We start from the raw sequence: 27290 nt of genomic DNA on the forward strand, positions 1-27290 counted from the left end.
CCTGACTATAATTCAAAATAAGCAGTTGTAGAGATGAAAAAATTCTGCTGCTTGGCAGTTATAATTTAAAAATGATTTTCCTGTCCTCAATATTGCTAGAATTTTCTGTCTCCCATAGTTCAATTATTCATGATCATGGGCAAATAACCAACAAATTATTGTGAATACGTGCAGCAATAATGCCTGCAAAAAAAACATAGAACTTAATATTTTCAAAAACCTGCGGAGTTTTCGAGGCTTTGAAGAAGTAAAACAAGACAGCTTTTATTTTCGTGGCTTTTACTTTAATTAGCTAAATAAATACACATTAATTAAGAGTCGTGATGCTGCACACTCAGTCAGTCACTCGGTTAGCCATCGTAACAAAACAGGAGAAATAATCCGTACATCTTATACTACAAAAGAGACGCAAAATCCAAGAGACGAGGGTGGAGGAAAATGCACAAATCTACGTTTCTTGCAGATGCAAAGCAAAGTCGAAGGAAGAAGAGGACAAAGTGTCAACGCACTCACAGGGTTCACCACAAGCATTCGCCAGATCACAATAATCAATTAAAAATAATTAAAAACAGAAAATTACTGATACAAATCATCATCATCGTTTTGCATTTCGGTCCATGTTTTTATTTTATTCTCGGAAGGAACTTTCACGTGTGTGTATGTACGTTAAGCGGGCGCTGCAGATCGGTCAGTGAAAGCCTAAGAAGTCGGTGAGCCGGTCGTTCCACTGCAGCAGCCAGCGGTGCAGCGGCACCGACTTGGCGTCCGAGGACGAGCGCGCCTCCACCGGCAGGTAGTCCTCCTTGCGGATGCAGAAAAAGCTGCGGATCGGGCTGCGGCACATGGGACACCGGTCGAGCTTGCCGAAGCAGCTGGCGCAGACACACGTGTGGCGGCACGGCAGCAGCGCCCGCGACAATGGGAAGTACTGGCACACGACGCATAGCTGCTCCTGGCTAGTGCACGTCGGGCCCCACGCCGTTGGCGTCGCCGCCTCCTTGTCCGCTTCCGAGTTGAGCCCGGCCTCGCAGAACACTGATGGCGGCTCATCGTCGTAGCCCAGCGGGTTGCCGTTCGCTAGGTACAGGGGCTGTGAAGAAGTGAAAAAAGGGTCATTAGTTCCGTGATGCAGTGGCCTTGGCGGCGTTTTGCAAAGGTTTCAGTCAAAAAGCCATTTCGTCAGTGAGAGGGAAAGAAATGCGGGATATTTAGAAACCCCATTAAAATCAAGTTTAAAATTTTCTCCTGCCTTTCAAAATTTTACAATCAAATAAGAAATTTTTAAGTTTTGCCCCCATGGAAGAAATAATATTATGCCAAAAGTTAAAATGTTGGTAAACTGGCATTCACAATCGCAGCCCTTTTAACAACATTTATACCGTATTTTGTTGGATTTTATTGAAAGTATCAATTGAAAATCAATCAAATTATATTTGTAATTGTCACTTCTTGGTGGAGTTAAAAAAAATGCTGTATAAAATTTTGAAAACTAGAAGCTAGTTTTGAGTCCAATTTGATTTGGATGCGATTTGCTTTTCTTTAAGCTATCATAGACGTTTTCCATTGTGCAACTTCTAAACGGTGACTAGGCTGTTTGTTTTTTGGATTTTAAAATTATTAAATAATCATTTATTCTTACACTTTTTATTGCACTAAATTTGGTTTTAGACGTTTTCTTAACCGATTTAGAAGTGTATTTAGGTAATATTTTTCAGCTCAATTTGGATATGTTTTGTGCTTAAAATAGTAAATGCTCTTTTTGGTGGTATTCTTTCTCACTTCTTTTACTCTTACAAAGTCATTTTATACCACAAAAGAAAAAATTAATAGAATTGTGACGCAATGTGTGACCCAGGTTTAACCAAGTGAGAATTAACTTATATTATGTTTGTGTCAATATTTTAACAATAATAATTAATTATAATTTGTTCCAGAGGCATTAATTTTTTAAAGACAATCGTCCCACAGCAACAAAACATGTTTAAATTAAACTTTGGCTTAGAAGAAAGCATAGTTGAGGTTTATTTCCCTTTAGAGTACGGTTTAATTATTTTTTTAACTTTGATGATACTATTTTGCAAAAGCATTAAATGAAGTGGGATGTAGTTCGTTTCCCTCGAAGAAATGGCAAAGAGAAATTGAAAGCTCAGTTCTTTTAAATAAAATTTATGAAACCTTGCAAAAATGAATTTCATTGAGAAGTCAATTAAAAAAATATAGGTATAAAAGTCAGGGTCTAGAGAGAAAATGAAGGAATCAAGTATAAGCAAAAACAAGCCGAATTTATGCTTTGTCTAGATGTACTATTAATGTCGGTTCGTGGCTGACTACTGTTACTTTTCATAGCCAACCAAACAGTCCATTATTTAAAAGTGAAAGGGGATGGTTGAATGGAAGCTCGAGGAGTGATCTGGTCAGCCTTCTCCACGCAATGGGCCAACGACTCGGTCCTCAGCTAGAGTAAAACAATCACACTCCAAGAGCATCCCTGAAACACACTTCCTTGCACATAATAAAATGAATATCGAGCGTAAGCAGTGCGGCTTAAATCGTGTGCGCAGCCCACCGCGAACGATAAATTGCGTCGGCAGCAATCCGACCGATGGCAATTTCGTATTCGCGAATGCGGCGAGCTGAAAGACACCACCCAGACCCAATTTCCATTTTTCCACTCTAGACGGGCTTTTGATTTGATTCGGATTTTGATTTCTCTCGAACAGTGCGAAGAGCCGGTGGTGGCTACTGGGACTGCCGGGCGGCCAACCTTGAGGCACGAGAGCTGTCCATTGGCCTGCTTCAGGTACTGCGCCAGGATGCTGGTTGGCAGCGTGCAGACCGAGTCCTTGATGTGCACCACGTTGATCAGAGCAACCTGCAACGCAATATGCACATTTTGTCCTAACATACAACAAGTGAATCTTACAGTCTCGTCAGGGTGAGGCGTCTCGGTGTCGTCTCGAATGAGGAAAATCACCAGCGGGTAACACAGTCTCGGCGGCGTGCCCAGGTCCAGACTGTCCGGACTTGGCAGCTGCATCGTAATCGTCTTGTCACCATGTGGACCTTTCCTGGAAAAAAGTGACAAATGAACCAAATGCTTGAAATGTGCTAAAATATTTTGGTTTAATTTATTTTTAATTAGTTCACCTTTTTCGAGATGGGCGACCCCTGATAGCAAAAAACTCGCGAAAACTCCGTTTCCCAATAACATCGCGAACGAATAACATGGGTGCACGGGCCTCATATTGGAGGACGCCCAGTCCAGACAAGGACCAGCTCGTGTTACTGCCCCGCACTGAGGTATTTTTATTGAAACGCTAGACATTTGTCCCGCGAAATTAATTATCTAACGCATACTGGAAAGGTGCAAACCAGCAAATAACGAGTCGGAAAGCTTTCGCAACCCTCCCAAATCAGAATGAAATTTTCATTGAAATGCAAAGCAAGGGTGTCAAACTTAAGCGCATTAGCCCTCACTTGATCCCAAATATCGCTCGGATTCTCACATTGCAATGTGCACGCAACGGCCAATTTTCACGAGCTGCTGGCTACCAGGTGCCTACCCAACTCGAAAGAGATAACAGAAAAAAACGGTAATAATAAAATGTGATCAACTGAGTGCAAAAATAATTATACGAGCAAAACGAAAAAACTCACATAGTTGCAAAAAGAGCATTGACGTTTTTATGAGCATAGCTTCGAGATGTAAAAACGAAGTAAAGAGAAAATGAAAATTCTGATCCTACTTCACAGTGATTCTCTCGCAATTTCAATCACAAATCAAATGCTATTCCTGACCAAAATTCTCGTATGAGTGCCCACGAGGCATTAAAATCATAACTGCTTTAAATGACTATTTAAAAAATTAAATCACAAACTAAATAAAAGAGAAAACAAATAAAGTTGACTAGTCGACACGTACTGCAGGGTGATGCCTTGCTGCTGGCAGTAGCCGCTGAGCAGGCTTTTCTGTCTGACGGCGGTCTGGATGGCACCCCAAGGACGCCAGAGAAAGAGGTGCAGCTCGCGGATTGAGACGCCCCAAAACGAGTGCAGCGTGTAGTTCACCTGGCTCGACAGCGTGCACTGCAAATCTGAAACAGAACAGGAATGGTCAGTATAGTGGATTTTTTTTCTCATCTTTGTGTTTGTCTGAACGTCTTACTGCTACGTAACAACAGGTTGCTACAAAAGGATCAAATTGCAAGTGGGCGGAGTGCTTGAAAAATTGCGTGTCCGGTTAACAAACGAAGCGTGAAATTAAGTTTTGTTTGCGTAAAGGGTGTTTTTGCTCCACCCGAACCAACAAGCACAATGCCCTGTTATCATCTGTGGTTGCAAACGCAAATCTAACAAATGTTTTTCGATTTGCGAATAAATTTTACGAGGTTGGCAATCGGACTAAAGGTTAAGGGTCAAGCAATGATTATTTAAAACTGACCCATAGCACTGAGGTAATACTACGCAATAACTGGTTACGGTTGTTTTCTTTTAGTCCTCTTGTAGAGAGAAATAGAGAAAGGCCAAGCCAGACAAAGTTCGATTTGACTCGGCCTTTTAGCTTAAGTCTTAAACCGCACCAAAATTTTAAAATAAATGCTTCGGCGTGCAAAGCGCGGCTTACGGGTTCCACCTAACAGTTTTCTTTCAAACGAGGCAATTTCTGCTCGTTCATCATTTTCCCGATTCCGTTCCTGCCTGGCCCTACAAAAATAGGGGATAGGGGGATCGATGTTGGTGGAAAGGATCTCGATAATCCTGTCTGGCTGATAACAATGGGGAGCGAAGGCAGGGCAACTTCAAATCCCAGAGCAGAAATATAAAGCTCAAAATGGAGGATTTATTTCAATAGAAGCCCTGCTTGAATTTTATAAAAGGAATCAATTCTACAAAGCCCTGATGGCTCACATCCTTTCATTTTTTGCGCAAGGGCCATTTTTAGTTTTAATAATGAAAAAATATAAGTAGTACTCTTTTAAAATAAAAGTGAGAACAGCTAAAATAAAAAATGCATCTTTATTTAATGTGATCAAATCCCAAGGGCTCTGATTTGACGTCATGATAATCATTTCCTAACCATGGCGATGCAGTTTTCAGTCAGTGGCAGTGTTTTGTTTAGGTCCAATCAGAAGAAAAGAACGAGGCGTTGGTAACTAAAACGTTTTCGATCGCTCGTGGCAGTCGTGGAGCCGCCCATTTACTTTTGCACGAGGCGAGCAAAAAAATCCAGTTCGTAGTTGCCGCGCCGCTCAGCACGATTGCTTCTGCGTGAGTTTCTTCAACCTGGAAGTTGAAACGAAACCGTTGTCGTCTTTTTCGTTTGCTGTGCGATAATATATATTTTTCCAGCTTCGAGAAGGCGGTTCGTGCGCAAAATTTTGCCTCTGCAGACGCCAAAGGGAATACGAACTTTTCTGCAGAACGTAATGATGCGAATTTACGAGCGGAAAGAGATTTCCTGCGTGGCCGCGGTAACTTGGTTTTCCGTCACGCGTAATAGATCCCTTGCTTTGTTCTCGAAACGCGCCTGTGATCATGAATCACTTGATTAAAATTTCACGCAACGCGGACTCTTAAATTAAATTTTGCTGTCATGAAGCTGTTGCCTCTTTAAAATGTACACACATTGCCAACTAGCCTTAACTAATTGTTGAGAATACTACGCCTGTTACTGAATTGAACGTAATTGACTTTATATTTACATAGATTTAATCTTAATTTCCAGTCACCGTATTTTATCAGATTTTCATTGTCACGGCGCCCAATTAAAAATAAATTAATTGCGACGAAGCGCTAATTCAAAGTGAAGAATTTTTATACCAAGAGCCAAAATTAAGCACTGCCAAAAATGAAAATGTGAAGAAGCATTACACTGGATCACGTGTTTAATTCAATCACGTTTGTGCCTCAAAAATAGCTAACGGCGAGAAGAAATGTCCCGCTAATTATGAGCTTTTGCGAGGTTCAGGAGGTGCCAGCGCCGCAAGTGTGACTCAAACTGAGCGATTTTCAAGTAGTTTTCACTCGCCCGCGTAGAAAGCACACAGACGATACCAGAAGCGGCTTTTTCACATTTTTTATGACTGCCGGTTATACAGCGGTCGGGCCACGGCACCGAAAGATCGAGAGTGCCGGATAATTATCGCACCAAACAAGCATGAGCGGCGTAAGAGAGTGGATTCCCTCTCCAGACTGCCGAGCACGTTGATATTAGCTAACCTTGAATTCAGTTCTCTCTTTCTCGTGCTTGCATAACGAACGATCTCGCTGCTGAAAATCCTATTTGGGTTCTGCTCTACGACCGAGATGTTTTGTTTGATTATGTATAATAAGTAAACTGTGTTTGAATCACTTTGGCCGCCCGTCGTCATTCTTTCCGCGCGGATCACATTTCGGCCCTGTCTTCGATCGGCCGAGGGACACAGAAGTCACGAGTCTGGCTCACGTGATCTGAAATTTCCACTTTTTGCATTCTTAAGAGTTCACTAAGAATAAAAATTGTCAGAAATCTTGACTACATTGGTATCGTGTCTATATGGTTAAGAGGTATTAAAAAATGTCTGACTTTAATTTGAGAAAATATTGCTCAAATTTAATTTGAAAATTTCACTTGCACTAATTGAGTAGTCACCCATCTAAAAAATATCTCAGAGAGATATGACAACAATTTTAATCCTCTCCAACGTTTGGCCATTATTTGTAGATTTAACTTAAAAGCTAGGACCGACTGAGTACACAAACGATTGTGCGCGTGTTAAACGTATCTGCGTCCTATATTATGGCCAATTTAGAAAATTTTCCCTTGCGAAGGTCAAACAAAAGGTGAATGCCTTGTGCCTTGTGAGTTGGCTTGGGCTAGAATCGTCACTGCTTAATTTTTCAGGCGAATAGTGTCGCGTTTGCCTAAAAGACTAAATTCTTGTGACCATGCCTGATGTGCATTTTTCTTTCGCCAGCGGACTTTCCACCAAATTAATCAGCAATCGTTAGCAGAGGCCAATAAAAAAATGATACAAATAAACTCGCGGCCGCAAAATAAACTCGCGGCCTCGTTCTCGATTGCGCCAATCCACGAGTTGTGTTTTGATAACTGTCACAGCAGAGCTCTTTTGTTTTCAAAATCCAATCTAGTGGTTCTCACGTGCCAAGCAGAAACAATTACTTTCCTCAGATATAGACGGAGATAAAAGAGGCTTGCATGCGTTGCAAATGCAAAACGAGATACCCATGAGAATCGCATCAAAAAACGACCTTTGCCGTTCGTGAACGCTGACAGACTCGCAGGATGTTCCGGCATTTTTAAAATATGCGCATGAAAATGTAAATATGAAAATTGAAAAGGCCAATTTTTCCTCCGTCCTGATAACAGCTCGAAGGCTCTAGAGAGAAGATTAAGAACCTGAAACTTCTCCAACTTGCTGGTAATTTTTTTTTAATTAAAAAAAGTTTTCCTGTTAACATAACACAATATCGCGTGCTCTGACGCAATTTCTTTATCAATTAAATCTTGTTTTACTTTAGCTCAGGATTAAAATCCTCTTCATTACACATTGAATCACACCGTTCTCACTTATATGGAAAGATAAACACAGCCAGGACAGGACAGCCATTCTGCGCGCGTCCATATAATTAAACCGGAGCGCAAGCATGCAGATGCAGCGGCGTTTCCAGTTTTTGTTTTCGCCGCGTGATCCCAAGCGGCAACTCTGCTCTCAGCAACTTGTCTCTTTTTCTACACTCATAAAATTATTCTGCAATTAATGAAAATAGTGTCAGGCGAGCAAGCGCGATAACGTAACAACATGCGCTCGAATGAATCGGGTTTCTTAATTCAATGGGCAGCCGTGGCGGTGAATGTCTGCTTGTTTATGTAATCTTCTTCAAGCGGCACCGAGAGTGCAAGACCTCTTTTCGCCAGCCGAGCGAGCCTCTCGCGAGGAAATTCGCGAATGTGCGGCACTGCGTTCACGAGCGAGCGCTAGGTGATCCGATTGCATCGGCGTGGCGTCGGATAAAGAGTGTAAGTGTATCTGCTCTCGGTTGCACTCATTCCGCAAGCAAGCAGGTCGGGTTGACTGCACTCTTGCTCAAGCTGTGTGCTCGATATTCGCCGTGACGAGACTTCTCGCCGACTAAAGTACCACCGTTGCTGCCTATCCTTTGTTTGCCGTTTCGCCCGGTCGACTTTGTGAATTTGTGCAATTTCTTTGTTCCAACTGTTAGATAATTTTTATTGTGCCTGCACTTTCCATGCATATTGGGTCACCTGTACACAAAGATGCGATTGCTACCGCGCAATGCTTTGTTTTCTAAAATGCACATCATTCCCTGCTTGCATAACGAGGAATTTTTGTTTGTAATTAACATTGAGCGTGAATGAAAATAGCTTCCTCACGAAGAGTTGGGCTTATTATTTCTTTCATTGGATTGGCTGGAAATAAGAGCTTTGGACATGACATTTTCCGATTTGCCAATCTTGGCGAAGCTCAATATCTCTAGCAAATTAAATATTTGAAAAAACAATTACAGTTAGACTAGAAATATTAGCTTTACAAAAAATTTCAGCCGATCATTTCAACTTTAAAGTTGGTGCGATAGCATAATAAATCAGGTAGTTTTCCAAGGCATCTCAGGAGAGTTAACAGTTCTCAGGTATTTGTCAAATAATCACACACATTTTTTCCTTTTCTAGAAACGTTCTAACCAGTGTAATTTTAAATACTACAATAATTCTATATTTTACCAAGAAAAAGGGCTTAAGAAAATAGAAGGAAAAATTGACGCTCTAGGTTTGCCACGAGCGTCAATTTATTAAAATTTCTTGTAGGTTTTTTAGCACAACTGGATCGAGACTCGTAACATCAATTCGTTCACTTACTCACATGCCGTAGTTTTAGACTGAGCTCTGCTTCTCGCGACCTTTCCAGAAATTATTGCCTAACGAGCCGAGCAGCGTCAAACGGAAAACTCAGTATTTACAATAATTAGCACACACGTGCTAACAGCTACAATAAAAACCATGTACCATTTACGTGTACGCTCTCTCGGAAGCATAATTTTTGCAACTATAATTGCTCGGCAAGTGCAAGCGCCAGCATATATTCTGCAAACGTGCATCAGCGACGGCGGCGACGGTGGCGGCTGCGGGAGCAGGTCAAAAGTAAAAGCAGCAACGGTTGTCTAGCGGCAGCTGCCCATTTCTCGTCTGTAAAGAGCGGCGCCGGCGACTTGCATCTCGGTGCAGCCGGTTGTTGTGCAAAGCAGCAGCAGCACTTGTTCCCGCGCTCGTTCAGTCGTTATATCAGCGCTGGGTCGCTTTACAAGATGCGATGACGCACGAGTAGGTCAGCGAGCGAGATAGCGAAAGTGAAAGTGGTGAACCTCAAAACACGCCGGGACGGACCGCGTGCTCGGCCCTTCGCAGGTCCGCTCGTGGGTGTCCGCGCGTCGGCAACCCGGCGATAAATTCGTCCGCCGCACTTATCTCTGTACGCTTGCTCGCCAGCCACCCACTTCTTGCCCTCGATACAGCCACGTCGTGTTTACGCTTGGAAATTTATGGCGGGCCAATTCATTTGTCCAACGGGTGATTGATTGCACGGGGCCACTTTATACTCCTTTGGCACACCTATTTGAAAATTGTCAAAATCAATTTTCCCTTCTTGTGATAAATTGCTAGACAAACGTTTGGGCTCTATTCGTTGAGTGACTTTGTATGATTTAATTTAAATTTTAAGTATTATGCGTATTACGTATTAAAAATAGCGCATTGTTCGAGAGGGACGATACTGCAAAAGGTTGGCATTGCACAAACCAATCTTTAAAGATAGAGTTCAAAGCCAAACTTTACCTAGGTGGCAAAAAGGTAAATAGAGTTTCGAGAAAACTATAGTTTTTTCTTGTTGATTTCTGCATCCTTTCTAGGTTGTTTTGATATAATCAACTCGAACTATCATTTAATGATGCCAGCGAGGCAAATAATTTTTTAATAGTTTTTTTTAAATATCTTTTTATTCTATTATATTGTATCGATGAATTGCAAATGGTTTTCAGTGCATGCACGTAATTGTTTGAAAATTTGTTTTTTTTCCATTATTTTTGTGTCTGCGGTGAAAAATATGACCATGAGCTTGATCATTACACATTTACATTATTTAATTACTTAGATCCTCAGGGATTCCTTCCCTGTACCATAAATCCTCCCATTAGGAATACAACTTTTTACTATATCTTAAAAACTATATGAAAAAATTCAAAAATTTCCATGCTTATTTTTACTTGTTAACACATTTCCATTATTTATAAAACATTGTTACAATCTAGTCTATAAGATTTAAAAATGAATCAATAGCATTATTATGATAGTGAGGTTGAACTGTGCGTAACAGCTCTGCATTACGCAAGTCTAATTATAGCCGTCGATAATAGATCTATAGCAACGTAACGTTCTTGATTCCCGGCTCCTTGCCTAGTCGAGGATAATTAAATATAACGATCTGTGCAGGTCACTCACTATTCTTGCCAGAAGAATCAATAGACGGCTTTTTCAATGCAATGCGACTAAATCACTTTTACTTGTTAGCAGGAGCTACTCGTCGACGTTTGTTGATGCACTTTTAAGGGCGCCAGCACTCTTGAGTTTCACGCAGTTTTGCATTTCCAATGACAAGAGTCTCAGCAGCTAAAATCATGCGCAAACACAACACAAGATGCAGCGGGTCCGCAGACTCGATTGCGTTGGAGTTTGTTTGGAGTGTCTGCTGGGGGTACTTGACACTGCGGGCGACCGTCCTCAATAAATCGCGGCGATCAGCAAGTTACGCAATTACGCTTGTCTTCTTCTGAGCGAATGCCTGACACGAAAACGAAAAGCGACCCAAAAAGACTCGAGTGCGATGGCGAGTGTATTGCAAGCAAGAGGGACCTTCAATTACGAGAGAGCAATGCAAATAAACGCCTCTTCTCGCGCGCCGCCAATTGTCCAGTTTACAGTCTGCTCCACAAATTGGCGTTGAGCTCCACCATATATATCGAGGTGTCCTCAAACTTGGCGGTGGTCCGGAAATTAAAGCTTGAAACTTGTGGTGGCAGGGTTACCGACTAAAATCCACCGACCAAACAATTTAAAAACAAAAAATACACATGTAAAGGAGGAAAGTGTAAGATTTAATATTTTTTTATTAAATTTGCTTTGATTAGTTTTCTAAAATAATTAAAAATCTTTAATAATGTCCAATTACGCCAACAATATAACAATTCTTTTTTTTAGATTGAACTTGGAAAGCGCAAAATGTGGCGTTTTTAATTCATCTTTGAAAACCATCTCTTGTTTTTCGCTTCAAACATGGCTCGAATGTATAAAACCGGCTTGAAGAGTGCGTAACGCTCTTCGAGTACATACTACTCTCCAAATTTGGCTCTTCACTTATGGGTCTGCCTGTAGGTGTCCTATGCGCTTGAGTGTGTTTTTTCACTCTCTCGCTGCTGGCGACAGGTGAATTTTGTGCCAAGTTCAACCTGCTCGCCGACTGATGCGAGTGGCCAGCGCTAATTGGGCAACGCGCGTGTGTACGCCGCACTCGCGGCGACCTCTGCCTTTGTGTCCGTGGCCAGCTCTAGTTTCTAGCGGCTCTTGTTACCAAGCGGCGCCAGCCTCCACTCCACAGCCGGCCGGCCAACGAGTGCATACCTCGCCGCGATTACCTCACATTGAGGCAGGGAGCTAGCTAGTTTTCGCGGTTTCTGCCACTTTTTGGTCGCTGCCGTCCTTGAACCTAATATCGTGCGCGCGCGAGAGAGCGAGCGAGCGGCAGGTCCGAGCAGCCGAATTTTTTATTTGAAATTTCCTCCGAGGCGAACCATTTGCTTGCTTCGCGATTGGCCGCATTCGCTAGGTTGAATAACTAATTCCGTTCATTGAAATTTACCCATTGAACGTATCAACTGGACCGGAAGAACTGGACCAGAGTTTTCGCAGGAGCAGTCGGAGGGTGATTTTCGTGCGCGGCCAGAAAACATTGTACAGTGAACCCACGCAATGCACTTGAAAACAGTCGGTTTCTTTCCCTATATTTCAAAATGCTAGACAAGTTGGTGCTGGAGGTCGCTGTAAGAGATACAATTATCTCGCAAAGAATGCGGCTGCAACATTTCAGTTATTTTAATTAGCTTTATTACCGTCATACATTACATTAATATGTAATCAAATAAAATGTTACGTTACTGTTCTTTAACAGTGCACGGCTGTGGAATAAAAATTAAGAAATTCTGAAACAAACATTGTTCCGTTAACAGGTGGTTTCAAGGCAATTAACTTTTGGTTCACTTCGCTCAACTAAAAAAGCAGTTTTATCCATTTTTTCTATTTTTTTTCCAATTAACATTCAACATTTTTACCGTATATTATGCTCCAATAAAAATTGGAATATACTAATTTAATGAAACAAGTAGGTATACTCTCAATAAATATTTTTAAGACTCACCAAACACTATTTAAAAGGTGGAAAATTTTGGCTAGAGCCTTTGTTGTTTGAATTATCTAAATAAATTTAATTATTAATCAATAAATGAAAAATTAAACTACAGTAATTCATGATTTGGGCCGCCAGACACGTTTTAATATTTAGAACTATAATCAATGTCAAGATATGGTTAGTGAGGGGCGATGGATAAATGAACGCACCTCAAACAAGGATCTGACAATGCCGGAGGCAGTTTTTCAACTCAAATTGGGAGTCGCACTCCACATCTCTTATGGTATTTTCATCTGACCAATTACGTTATCCCGTCTCATAACCGAGTGGCCCACACTTAAGTCTAAATCTAAATATAAGAAAAAATTGTACAGTTATATTAAAGAGAGATCATATATAATTATTTATATCGGCACGAAGAGCTAAAAATATGACATAATGATGGTGATAAACACGCCTCAAACGTGGACCCGACAATTCTGAAACAGAAAAGTTTGCGTACAAACTGGTGTTTAACCTCATTATTCTCTTGTACGGTTTTGTTTGCCCAGGACTGATCTGACAGTTTAAATTCTCCAGGTTAGAACAAGTGGACCTAAATTGATTCTGCACTAAAAGAAAAAAAAATTAAAGCTAAGTAAATCGTATATAATTACTTTAATTAGCACCGCAGAGCTAAAATATCACAAGGTGGTTATTGAGGGGAAGAGGAATATTGAACACGCCAGAAATGCTATAACAGTGATTTTGGTTGTTGTGCTTCATTTCTCTTATGCTACTTTCGTTCTGCCAGGCCAGATTTGACCGTTTAAATTCTCCCGTTGTTTTCAAGTGGCCCAAACTGTCGTCGGAATTGCATGAAAAAAAGAGTACGGTTATTTTGATGAGAGATAATAAATTATTTTTGCCGGCACGAGAACTAAAAATAGGAGACCGGTTCTATCATGCCTCAAGAGCAAAAATCGCTAAAAATATAAAAATGCCAATTAAAGCACCGTTTGAGCGGGAAGCAGTCACGCGGATGCGAAATCCACGCTGCTTGCGTTTCAGGACAGGAACAAGGCTTTTCCGCCGAAAAAACCCGGCAACGCAGTCCAGTCCAGAGCGATTTGTCTCGCCGGTATGGCAACTTGACCTTTAGCTTTAGCAGGCCCATCGATCGGCTGCATCGAGCAATCACACAACCGCACTCAGATGGATAGCATCTGGTTTATGTACGTACCAATATTTTCGTAATTGTTACAGGAGAAAACACGTTTTTTGCTCGCCTGCCGACGGCTTCCAGTTTCAACATCTTAGAGGCTTATTTGCCTTCGTCTAGATAGCAGGCAGGAGGAAAATCGAATGCCGTTCTTCGGAGAGATGCACCTACCTAACAAGTTGCTGTAATTGCGCTCCTTTCTCGTAACTAGGTTCAGTGCACTTTTCACGCCGATAGAGTGGATCTTTCTTTCCATTCTTTCTTCTCACCACAGAGTGCTGTGCTCTTTTACTGCTGCATTCATTTCAATTTGTCCTACTAATGCAGAGACGCAAGTCACTCGCTCACAAAGCAGCGGTGGACGACCCAACCCGTTTTTTGCTTGTCCGCCGGAGTGCATGCACATTATAATAATCTTCGTCCGCGTTTTCCTCCGACTTTCAGATTAAAAGGGAAAGCACAAAAGGGAACACACGCCTCTTTCCTCCTCCTTCTTTTGTTTCGACGCGTCCATCGTGCGGGAAAATATACATATGTGCGCGACTGCTTCTGATGGAGAGATGCGCCGCTGCTCTCTCTTTGAGCGGAGAGAAATTTCCGATTCAGAAAACTTACTTTGAGAAGCGCGTGTATGTTTACATTCGCAAATGCGGGAGATGAAAATCCGCAAAAAGCTCTCATTTCCTTTGAACTCTGCCTACGTGATTCAGCAGATTGGAAACAATATCTTGCTCGACGAAATTCGACATGACATGTGCCTGCTTTAAATCAGCTGCTATGCAAAATTAACGGTAACTAACTGCGCGACTTCGTTTGCCTCTCGAGTTTAGCGTGTAGCCGAGGAAAATTTGGAGGGCAAGCAGCTCTAATCTCAATTTCTCCATTTTGGCAGGCTTCATTGTTTGCTTTAATGACACTAGGATCCGTGATTATACCGAAAATAGGTCGACCAATAATTCTTTTGTTCCGACTGGAGACCTGGAAATTTCGAATTCAGCTCGAGTCACCGGCGCAAATGACACGGCGCGCGCCTTCTTTCTTGCACCGACGAGGAAGAGCACGCTTTAGCTGTGTAGGTGAATTAGCACAGGTATGGACGAGCCGCATGAAGTGAGATTTCCACATGCTGACTTTCCATCAAATGTCAAAAAAGCCAGTGGAAAGCCTATAAACAAAGGATATATATGCAATCGCGCTCGAGAAAACCTAGTTTGGCCTGCCGCACTGCACCAGAGCGTTATCCGTGCATGCACTCGACGTCTGGAGGCACTTTGCTCCGCGCTGCGCTACAATGCACAAAGGCAGCTTCACAGGGAAGTGTATTTACAGGACGTTCCATAAAGGAAATGCTAAGTCAGTCACCTGAATAACCAGATAATCGACTATTCAGGTTTTTGTGCTGCTCGACGCCAACAATTTGCCACGCCAGAGGTTGATTAAATTTCTAATTCCTTCTCGTGTGAAACTACTTTTTCAATTTTATTACTGAAAAATTGTTTGAAGGGGATAAAGCTAAAAATACAACAACGGAATAGTTCAACTGGGCGGAGCAATTGGAAAGCCTTGGTTTTAGTGAAACTACCAGTCGAAATTCAATCTTCCGCATATTTATCAAAATGCTTTCAAATTTCGTTTAAATAAAACATAATATTATATTTTAACAATTCTTTCCATCACAAAATCTAAGTGCAACTCTATAAAGTGATCTGACATCACTGACCCTATAAAGGTTCCTAGTGGCATTCCCTATATTATTTATCGTTTCAAGAGAGCGGTTACAGCACTCATAATATGTCGCAATTTGATCACGGTCGGCCTGGATTGTTCGCTGATTGCACCGTTACACTTGGTCAACTAGCATTTTTCACGCCATTTTCACTCACTCAGCTTGCCCGTGTTTTGTCCCGAACATGTGTGCGAGTGTTTGCATTAATGTGGGGCGCCGGCTCGTGTTTGGCTTTGCAGCGTGAAGCGGCGATTTCCTGACGACGCACGAAACTAAAGGCGGCTTTTGTTGCCACTGGAAGGCTTGATTTGCGACAATTAGCCATGCCTATGATGTAACCCAAAATGACGAAACCCGTCCAGCCGGCCGGGACAACGACACAGCGTTGAAATGACCGAGGGATACAGATGATGATATAAATTGCCGACGCCAAGCAAGTGCTGAAAATGATGTTTTCATTTACGGAAGTCATAAATAATGGACGACATATGGCAGAAATGGATGATGCTCGTTGAATTAATAAAAGGGACAAGTGCAGTACGTGTCACAAGCCACGCATTGTGCTCACATGATTAAAATAAACACGTCTGCAACAATTTATGTCGATTTAATTTTTTAGTTCAAATCATTTCCCCACTGTATCTAATTGGAACAATGAGAGAAAATAATAGATATAATCATATTCTCCAACAAAAAGACACAAGATATTTAAATTCAAATACACATAATTAATGTCTGGATTACTAAATTGTCGAGTTTCTTACGCTGCTTTGTCTTATTTTTGTGTTTACATCGATCCATCCATGAAGTAGAATTTGATATTTCTTTCAATCTGATGAGGTTGGAACTGGTTCATACTCAAGCAATCTGGTTTTCGCAAGTTCTCCAGATTCGTTTGCCTTGACGATTCATCTGCTCCTCCTTTTTAAGGCCTGCAAATTTTCGTCTATAATTTGCATTAATTGCAATGGCCGCATTGCGATTCGACATGGTGAAATGTAAGCGAATTCCAAAACAAGCCATGTCCGGGTTTAGCGGGCCAAGAATGCAATTAATCACACATGACCATCTCGTCCGCTCCTCCACTCAACCCACCGCGTGTCAATATGTGTGTCTTTGACGGCCGTGGCAATCGACAGATAAGCTGGAGGTCGCGGTGAATCCACAAAGGAAACCGACCGCGGCACCAAACGCACACAATTCCATTCTTTCTCCCTGCTTTGCCTGGAGCGAGCGTGGTGACTAGACTCTGGCCCTCAGGTGGTGTGATAACGACTCGCGCCTTGGTGCCGCACAATGGGTGCATTGGCAATAATTAGCATGGAAATGCCGGTCGCGAATCGATATTTTCCTCGTCGCCTTGACCATCGCAGCCCTAATGCGGCGAGGCACAAACGCGCAGACAATGCTAGTGAAGGTTCCAGCATCGCATTAATTATTTTATTATCACGTATAGGTTATATGATACAGCGGCTTGCATTTCATATTAACAATGCGTATGTATGTACATAAACCTCGGTCGGCTGCAATGCGGCTGTGTACGTGCGTCAATCCATTCGCAACGGATGGATTTCTCCTGTTTGCAGCCTCTTCGCTGCAGCATCTCTGCGAAAATATATAAATGATGCCCGTTTCCGCGTCTTTCTCAAGTCGCGTGAATGGCTGCCAGAACGCCGAGATCAAGCGAGTAGGATAATGAGTAGGCATAGCAAAAGTTTTCCGGCATTTTTCTCGCCGTTTGATTTAATTGTAAGGATATGACTAGCGAAATCTGCTGTCAATAGGTTCTGGGTGACTCTGATCAATTCAGATTCAAGGATAGAAAAGAATATCCTAGTAAGATTTGGCAAATATTCCAAACAACATAATATTCTTAATTGAACCCTCCATTGTTAATTAAATATATTCTGGAAGATTATTTGAAAATGTCTCATAAGTAATTGCTTAATTTTTAAATTTTAATTCACCGTGAAATGGTCACCAACCAACTCAATGTGACTTTCACACTTCACTGGCAAATTAATGTGTAGCTCATAAGCCCATTGCTCTGCGATTCAAACAATTTGTGCCGGACAAGAACAATTTAAAGGAATGTTGCCAGTCAATTTCAGTTACGCAAGCGGGTTTTGGGCGGTTACGATTTGTCAAGAAATGAAGGTACTGAGAAATCGCAATTGAGCTGCAACTCCTTTCAATTCCACTTGCCCTCAATAATTGCCGTGGCGCGAAGACTTCTTGCGACCACTTTCGAGCAAAAGCGCGTCTAACTAAGGGAAGAAAGGAGCACGCGATCTAGTTTATGAGTGAGTATGCAACTGCTCAGCGCGAGTAACTGCACTTTTCAGCCAGCAGATCACAGCACGAAAGAAAAGGGTCATTTCTTAAGACGGCAGAGGTCGTATATCACTGCAAGCAGGAATGCTGATAATTAAATTAGGGATGGATGTGATACTGGCGATAATTTTTTAAGGTTCATACAAGAACTTTATATCAGAGATGGAAAGTTGCTAATTAAAAATTATAACGATGAGTCCTTCTGATTCATCGCGTTTACGCTTCTCAGCCTTGATTCAATAGGTCGTAAGGTGGAAGACATCCTTTCAAACTGATACGTGCAATCTTTGTAACTGATTTCCTTATTTCAATAAATCATGGCTGTAGAGAGAGAATGTATAATATGTATGTTCTAATTCCCTCATTATGCATACTTGTAAGTCCTCATTGTCATGGTTAATGTGGTGGAGGAAAATTGTAAGTGTTGCATCGTTACATATAGCACAAAATGCTTCACTGATAAAAATAGAGAGGAGTTTATTTTAAACAAACGGTAAATGATAAGTATTATCTAAAATAAACACAGAGCACGAAAAGAGAAAATTAATTTTTACTTTCTTAAGATATTATTCTACACGGATACCTTCCTAGGTGCTGTAAACTTCAACGGTGTTTCGCGCGGTTCAGCATTACATAACAATTAAGCAATTGAACATTGATTATAGCCTGATTCCAGATCGATACACGCCTACAGCTTGATGGTTGATTAGGTATTTAATGGCTGCTACCGATATACGTGTTCTCTGGAAAGTGTGGGCCTGATACAGATTGCCAGTTCCAGTGTGACCCTACACCTATCCGTGGGCCGACAAAACCTGGGCCTTTTTCTGTTCGGCGCGGGCGAACGTGATCACGCCGGCGAAGCGTGATTTACACTGGCCAGCGAATAAATGCCAAGGCCACAAGGTCCATAATCTCGTCCTGCGTGCGCTGGCCGCATGGTGCTTTGAATGCAGCGAAAAACTGGCCGACTGCGGCGGCTCTAGTTTGGAGTGAAAGTGAACCAAAAGGCAACGAACCGCGCGGAGCCAGCCAGCCAGCCCGTCGAGTTCAATTGTGTCGCTCGCCACTGGTAATTATACTTGCTAACGCGCGCACACAATTGAAACTACGTGCACACAAGCACACGTGGATTTGCGCTCAGGAATTTTTGTTCGAGAGAGACACACGCCTGACCGCAAAACAAAAGCATAAACGCGAATTTTTCTCATGGGAAAATCGTCTAATTCGGCGACGACATTTGGCTAGACGTGAGTTTTGAGTCGGCGGCGGAGGAGTTTCATCATTGATTCGCCCAAGGTTCGCATTGTGCTGGCATTAATTGTCCTTTACAGAGCGGGCTACGAGACTTTGAGGCATTACGCTCCCGCCTTTCGACAACCTTGGCGTTAATTTTCATCTGACGAAAACCAACGTGCGTTGCCCCCTTTTCCCGTACTGTGAGCGACGAGTTTCTTTCTCTCGCGTGCGGTTAAAAGGCTTTTTCACACCGGTGCGTTAAAATTTCGATCGCGTCATCGCTGTTGATGCAATTAATTGTGTTTTAGGGGTTGGGAACATTAAGCTGTATAAAAACAAATTACGTATTTATTTTTGGACGGGCGTGCAACGACAACCAGTTTTTGTGTAACAATCCATAGACCGTTATATGAACTTGTCCAGCTGATTACTATGCCCGTAACCGCTGTGTGCAACAACTCTGGTTGACGTGCCCATGATTGAAAATTTCGTGCTCTACCTCCCCGCAAACAGCAGCGTTATAAATGACTTAGGTGCATTGCTTTGCGTCACGTCGCTTCGTGAATATTCATTAATAATGACGAGAGAACTCTGCTGTCTCGCTGGTTGATTAACATGCTTCTGCGCATTGAGAATAATCTGCAGAAAATACGGGTAAAACTAGGAAAAATGGTTTGATAATAATTGCACGGGTTGCACAAGTTGTCTCTAAAGCCCCAGCATGTGACTACTTTGAGCATTAGTATTATGTATTTCGGTGCAGCAGCGAATGTCACCAGCGTGGAATTGCGTGTTATTTTGCGACAAATAGCGCACTTACCAACCCATGTGTCACGACTGCTCGACGTGAGTCAGAGCTCTGTATAAGCTCAAGCAGAGCGTAAATAACGTTTGTTTACACCACTCGAATCTATCGCACATTAGCATATATTTGAATAACATTCGTCGACACACAATCGACAAGCTAATGAGAAGCGTCTTTTATTTCGCCCTCTGCAGCTTTCGCAACAATTTAATGTAAGTATCAATCTCTCCGTAATTGGCAACTTTCATCTGGCGCACGCTTGATTAAGCTATTTTCTTAAGAGGTGCAGCAGCCGCACCAGAAGAGTAATGAGGACTGTCCTCATGCGAGCATTCTAATATGTACAATTAGAGAGGACAGGCGCCTTCCTGTCTCTTCGATTTAGAGACACAAACGGGTGTATATGGAAATGAAGCGTGTAAATAGTTAAATTATGCATTTATATATTCAACAATATCATTGAATATGATTATCAGTCGTGAATAGAATTTGTTGTGTATGCACTAAGCAATTAATCATACGGCGTTGACTCAACAAGTAACTCCTCCGCACTTTTTGCTAAAGAAAAGCAGTAAATTCACTGTTCAAACAATACTCTGACAATGATCAATTAATTGCAATGAATAGGAATGCCTGGGGCGGGCGGCACTATTATTAGATTTTCTCATTGCACCCAGGTGCTGCTGGAAGTATAGAGGCGCGGCGAGGAAGCGGCAGAAACGGTCTCCTCGACCTTGGGCAAAAATGCCCCCTCGAGGTGTTTGCATCTTCCGCGGCGCGAGGCGAGCGAAAGAGAAACAACGTACCCTTTGTTACCCGGCGCACGCGGCGGCACCGTAAATATATGGCCGTTCCGAGCGCTGGCTGGCTGCACTTGCACAAGCCGCGTTGCTCAACCACTATCGTCTTGTGTGGCGCAACCGAATGCCGGCGGACACTGATCGGTCACTCGCGAGTTAAAGAGGACAATCGCACTGCTGCCTCTGCCACTTGAGCGCCACAGCCAGGACATTTTGAAGGGCTCGGGAAAAACCAGCAATTTAATCAAGATGAAGGTTTAGTTTTTTTTCAAACTGGTTTAGAAGAAAATTATTTTAATGACGTTGGTGGTTGAACAGGCGCGTGTTTGTATGAACGGTTCTGACTGTTAACAGTCCGCCAGGATTTTTGTGGTAAAACAAATAACGTTTGAATGATGTTTATGCTAATTACACATACTTATTTGATTTAAACTGACACTAAATACTTTTTAGCCTCATTTACGAAGCTTTAAATACACACAGCTGAAGGGTAAACGACGAATATATTAATAAAATAAATACTGCATTCACTATATTATATGAATAATTTCAATGTTCTCTGACAATTATTTATTCAGCTTGGTGCGTTTTTCATTGACTGCCTTTCACAGCGACCGCACACGCGATCACTCCACCAGGAAGCGGGATTGCCGACGCATTCATGGAATGACATGAATTCACCTGTATCATAATCGGTCGTGAGAATATCTCGGGAGTCGTTCCAACGACGCTTCTTTGCACTTCAAGGCCCGTCGCCCGGCAGGCGTTTGTTTGGTCCCGTGAGATGCGTTTAGCGCGTGTGTCTGGCGTATACGATCGCAGAAAGAGGTAGAAAAAACAGGATCGCCGCGCCGCTGATTGGCAACCAGTTTCTGACAATAATAATAATAAAAAAGGCGATTCGCGATGACGAGCGCATCAATGCAGCAGTACGCGCAGCTAATTGCAGCAGCAGTGGACGCCGGACCAGATTACATCACGAGACGCCGAGCTGTTCAATTAGCGGCGAGCAAACACCAGCAGCGAGATGCAGAGCGAGCAGCTCCTGTGCACCGTGTACTTACTTATTCTTATTATCAAAGGCCAGCAGCGGGATCAATTTCATTTGCACCGAAATAGGCACCAATTTTGCTTTCACTGCCGCTTTGATTATTTTGATTGCTGCTCGGTTCTGGCCAGAGTTTTATAATTGCATTTTGTGGCCTTTGCCGCAGTTCGCTGACGTCGGCCAAGTTGCGGCCGCGTGTAATTTTCGTAGCGATTCCAAGTCGGAAATTCCAGAGGTCACAACAGAGTGTAGGTGAATTTTTTAAGGAGGCGAGACGAGTTATTTCAGGCGTCAATGTGCGGAAAGTCACGTAAACCGAGAAGGAAATCCACTCCAGGAGCTGTTTCGGCCCCGCGGATCCGCGCCCCGCGACTCGATTTGCTCCGAATGACGACAAATCTCGGCGGCCTTCAGCATCTCGTGGCGCTGAAATAGCCACCGCAGAATCTCCGCCAGGAAGACATGATATTTTCGTTGTAAGATCCGCAATTAAATCGACAAACAGCGGCTACGTGACGGAGAATCGTAATGGATTAGCCGCAGCTGACCTTGCGGTCCCGTTTTGGGACGGTAGGAACTTAAGTGCTTTACATTTGAGCCGCCAAAATGCAGTCTTAGTTTGAGCCAGCGCACGAAATGAGGCAGTGACAGCGGAGAAAACGAGGGAGAGATGTGTGACATTGTTTTCGACACCCTAATACGCTGAGTCGGAGCCTCTTGCGTTTCGACTGGAAGCGTGGCAGCGTCGGCAATTAACGAGAGATGCTCTGATTAGCTACGTGATTTGGCAATCGCTACTTTTACATATGCAGCAGACGCTCGACGCTTTGTTATTTGGGTCGAGAAGAAGGTCAAAGAGCGATCGTCTAATGGCACAGGCACTGGTATTTTTACAAAAGGGAAAATAGTGACCCTAAACCTGCAAATCAAACTAATTCGTATTTCGCTAATCTGATTTTAATGATACAAAATTGGAGTATACAAAACTGGAATAAAATCGAGCGTGCTGTTTTTAGAAATCTAGCTCGAGAGCAGACAAATGGTCTTGGACTGTTGATGGAAAGTTCCTCACAGCAGGCGTGATTAATACGTGGCGAATCACACTAATTTGAACCCCCGTTTCCGTTGACTTTCACGGCGGCAGACCATATATATACATATCGCTGGAGCCTCCTCCAGAAGGTAGAAGGAGAGTTATGGATATGTCCACAATACGCTCTGGAGCGTAACAAAACAAGCGCGCACTCCAGCTGCCAGTTGAAACGCGTGAAAAACGGAATCACAAAAAGTGAATGCAATCTCCGGTACATTACTCACGCGTCGCGGCTTTTTTTCAACACGTGACTCACGTGAGCATTGTGAGCCACGCGGACCGCTAGTATTCAGAAGCTCTCTATGGCCTGTTATTGCAGACTTTTTTCGCACTCCGGTGATTCCTCGGTGATTTTCCAACAGTAATCAAGTGAGTCACTTCTGGCCCGCAACAAAGTGCATTTGCAAGTCACCTGGCGGAGAGAGTTTCTCGGTGGCAATAAAAATACGGCTATAAGTATGAGTTACAGCGTGACGGGCCGAATTTCCGTTGACTTTCCTCGCCACTTTTACTCCTGTCCTCTCTTCCTGCCATCGTCGGGAAAAAACCACGTGTAATCGGGCGTAATGAAGGTCAATATCAAAGAAATGCGCGAACGCCGGCAAGGTGCACTTGGGATTGAAATAGAAAGTGCGCACACGTGCAATCGCAGGAGGAAGTTTCTGGGCAGCGCCGAAACCGGGTGAGCGTGATTGTGGCAAAACATTGCCGTAATTTATAACAGTTGCGCCGGCTAACTCGCGGCGGCAAATAATTTACTTTGCTCCTAGCAGGAGAAATTATTATAACACGCACCTCTACGACGGTAAAAGCTTAAAAATCAGGTGGTCGCTGAACAGGAATTAAATTTGTCGATCAGTACTATCAGATACTTTTGCGTGTTGCAAGAAGTGATTTTGAATGGCCTATATACATGAGCAAAATTTAGTTTTCTTGTCGGTTTGTCTGCGTGACCGATGTTTACTGCCTTCTTTTATTGCAACAGGAATTATTGTGGTTTCTTCCTCAACTTCGGTAATGATTGCGCAGACATACCCTAAGCGTGTGTTTAACAATATGCGTTTATTTCAAGAAGCAAGCTCATTGCTGATGAGTGGAATAGTGTTAAACAAGATGAGAAATATGCGTAGAAGCCTAATTCTCGAAATATATGCATGTCATGACTGCCTAGTAAGCGGTGAATCGAAAAACGCAGACAGGAGCCAATTTCACACAGCCGTTGAATAATTTTCAAGGGAAGTTCAACGAAATGTTAATATTTTTCGCACAGGATTCTGTGCAATTTAAATAATATGTAGTTTAACATTGAAAACACGACTGTCTTTTGTAAATGCATTGTTGTAGAATGCATTTCTAAACTTGCTGTTTCCTGTCACTGGCAAAAAAAAACATGAGAGAAATCCAGTTTTATGTCAACCACTCTGTTTGTAAACAAGGACGCGAAATTTACAGCTTTCAAACGTTCGGCTGGCTGATTTCCCGTGCAAGTGTCTCCCTTTCATTTTCAACAGCGTAATCCACTCAAACAAGACAATGGCCGAAAATGTAACCAACGTGCTTGAACAGGTTTTCCCTGCGCCGTATAGCACCTTTGTGCCGCCTTTTTGCTCGCCAAACACACACGAGAGTGACGACAAAGGGTTTGTTATTAGAGAGTGTCGCTCGCTCTCACTTGTCAGCTCTGCCGAATCACCCTGAATAGCGCATTTTCCCGAGAAAGTGAAGTGCCCACCGGTGAAAAGAAGAAAACGAAAGCAACAAACAGGCAGCCGGACCAGCTCCCGCAGCGATGAAACCGAAAGTTTCGAAGTTTTTGCGTGATTCGCACCTTTTTCGCCTTTTTATTTCCACTAGTCAGCTGATTTGGCTTACCTCGCATTTTTGTCACATTACGTAATTTGATTTGCGGATACGCGCCGATTCACGCTAAGTTATGCAAATTTATTTGCGTCAAACAGTTGATCACGCAAGTGACGGAATTGTTTGATGTGCCGTTTAGAAGGAGAATAAGAACCCTGAGACTACCTTAGTCCAAGTGAACGCACTTTCTGACTAGAAAACAAAAGACGATTGTTTCAATAATTAGTCCTTGTTAATGCCATATTTAAAATTTCGATGGGCCTTCTCAATTCAATATCCATTCTAAAGTAGCCATTCCTGTAAATCCCAGGTGATCAAATTTCCCTCTAACCGGTTATTTCGGACGTCAGCTTCTCGTTAAAACGCGCAATTAAAAAATTCGTGGACCAAGTAGTAATATTTGTTGCTATGGAGGAGCGGCGAAGAATACTGCAGCATTAAAAATTTAAGATGCCTGGGGCGTGTGAAAGGGGCTGTAATAGCAAAAATAGTTTAAATTTTAGTTAAATCTGATGTTCATAAAGATTTAAAACAATTTAAAATGTCGAGACCCTTAAAATGCGCGTCCTTCAAAAGTAAAAGGAAAAGTATTGTTCCAATAAGTTCACTTTTACTGCAGGCAATCACACCCGCCCTAAATTATTTCACTGCAAAAAATCTCAATATACGTTTAAGCCATTCTTGCGCTTTGTAAGACCCAGCGAACAAAATTTACGAGTTACATAGCTACTCGAAACTGGATATGAAGCAAGTTTTCTTTTTAATTGGCCATTTCGGCCGAGAAAAGCTAAGTTGGAGCCGAATGCGAATTTGCCAGCACAAACCGATCACTGCTTTCAAAGTCTCAAGTTTGGCGAATACAGAAAACAATCAGCATGCGAGTCAGGTCGGCTTGGAGGATTTAAACTTGGAAAATTTCCACTTCTAGAGCCAAGCAGAAAAGCAGGTTTGCCAGTGCGCTCGCGGCAGAAAATTGCTCAAGCAGGTCGGCAAAGCTCAGTGATCTATGGCTAGGACGCGAGATATTAAATTCGGACGGAGGTGGCCAATTCGCAAGCGAGTCAGGTGGCAGGTCGCCTTGAGAGGCAAGGCCGCCAAAAGGCCTCGCCCGCGGCCACCTTGACCCTGAGTCATTTGGACGGAATCGAAAATGAGCAGAGTGGGCGGTGCAACCCCAAATTAGCGCCTCGCCAAGTGTTTGCCGTCGAAGATGGCTGGACAAATCCGATCGCCAATAAAACTATTTGACCTCACTCTGGCGACGTGGGTGGAGCGGAACAATAAAACTTGATTGTACTACCGCAAATTCATTGAAAGAAATTTCTAGATACGCCCCCTTTCCAATCGACAGTTAATAGACAAGTAGGTACTCACCATTGTAGGAAGACTTTGAAGATTCTTGAATCTTGAAGGTGAAAGGGATGTGCACCTTCATCATCTTCATCTGCGGAATTTGCGGCTGGACCGGGTGCACACCTCCACCAAACACGAACTCGTCTCCGTGCAGGCGAAATACGACCATGTTCCTGCCAGGAAATTCATTTATGAATAAATTTGCGACTGGAATATAAAGTGTTGGACGCTAAAATCATTTTGAGTTGAAAATCATTTAAGATATTCAGTATTGGTTTCCTTACTGCTGCATAAAAATCAACACACTTTTAAAGGTTACAGTTGAAAATTTTGATCAATAATATTATTTTGTGTTACAATTTAAAATAATAACAACAGGAATTGCTATTGAGAGTTAAAAATAAGAAATAAAAATATGTCTTAATTCCAAATGTTTAATGGGTGATATCAATTTTGAACTGTATGTATTTTGATTTGAATTTTCCTGTGATATCATTTGCAGGAATTCAATAAAACTGGGCTCCAATTTCAAAGCTTTCGCTATAAAACATTTAAGGGGAGAAATTTAATATAATATGTAATTATAACTAATATAAAGCGACGATAGCAACAGTAATCACAAATTATTAGCCTTTAAAAAGGAAAGAAAAAATTGAATATACATATTGTTCAACATATTACACAACATAAGACGAAAATCGGCGCAAATAAATGCATTAGTAAGTTAAACATTTAGTTTGACAAATAGTGGTTTCGTATTATTTATGTATACATATTATAAAAAGGCATCCATCTAAAAAGCGTGCGCCTGTCTTAAGGATGGGATCTTTGTCAAATAGCAGTGACCTCTGAGGCCGAAAGTGCTCTTCCGCGAACAGGCTGTTAAAAAGCAATTACAGTCGACCATCGTCGCCGACTCAACTGGCATCCGACCCGAGATTTTGGCGAATTTCGAAAATTCAGTTATTTGACAGTTCGGAAAATTCAGACCACGCCCACTTTTCCGCGAATTTCTCCGCTCGACCGACTCAAGAAAGTGCCGGCGGGCGAAAGGCAAAACGCAACAACCTGTCCCGACCTGGCCAGGACACGCAAGTCTGTACCTGAGGATGAACAGGACCATGGCGCAGAAGCAGATGAGCACCGCGAGCACGGAGAAAATGTTGGACAACTCGGCCACGGACACGAGCATCGTGGACATTGTTGGACGGCACTGGGCAGGACACTCTCAGACGGGAGCCTCGTTGGCTGTCATCGCTGTTCGAGGCGCAGGGCAGACCTGACGAGAGAAAGTCTCGCACCACTTTTACAGCCTGCTCCGGCACACAACACCTTTTATTATCATATGATCGTCAGCA

General features: G+C 42.6%; 1 protein-coding gene across 1 annotated transcript; it reads right to left on the minus strand.

Moving 5' to 3' along the window:
* Positions 1-262: 262 nt before the first annotated feature.
* On the minus strand, positions 263-27290 carry LOC135938574 (cell growth regulator with RING finger domain protein 1-like). Its single transcript, XM_065482288.1, has 6 exons — positions 27036-27290; positions 25954-26105; positions 3923-4094; positions 2924-3068; positions 2765-2872; positions 263-1090 (listed from the first exon to the last, which is right to left on the minus strand). The coding sequence occupies exons 1-6, from the start codon at positions 27131-27133 to the stop codon at positions 689-691; spliced, it is 1077 nt and encodes a 358-aa protein (XP_065338360.1). The 5' UTR covers positions 27134-27290; the 3' UTR covers positions 263-688.

This window comes from Cloeon dipterum, chromosome 3, assembly GCF_949628265.1.
Source record: "Cloeon dipterum chromosome 3, ieCloDipt1.1, whole genome shotgun sequence".
In the NCBI taxonomy this organism is placed as follows: Eukaryota; Metazoa; Arthropoda; class Insecta; order Ephemeroptera; family Baetidae; genus Cloeon; species Cloeon dipterum.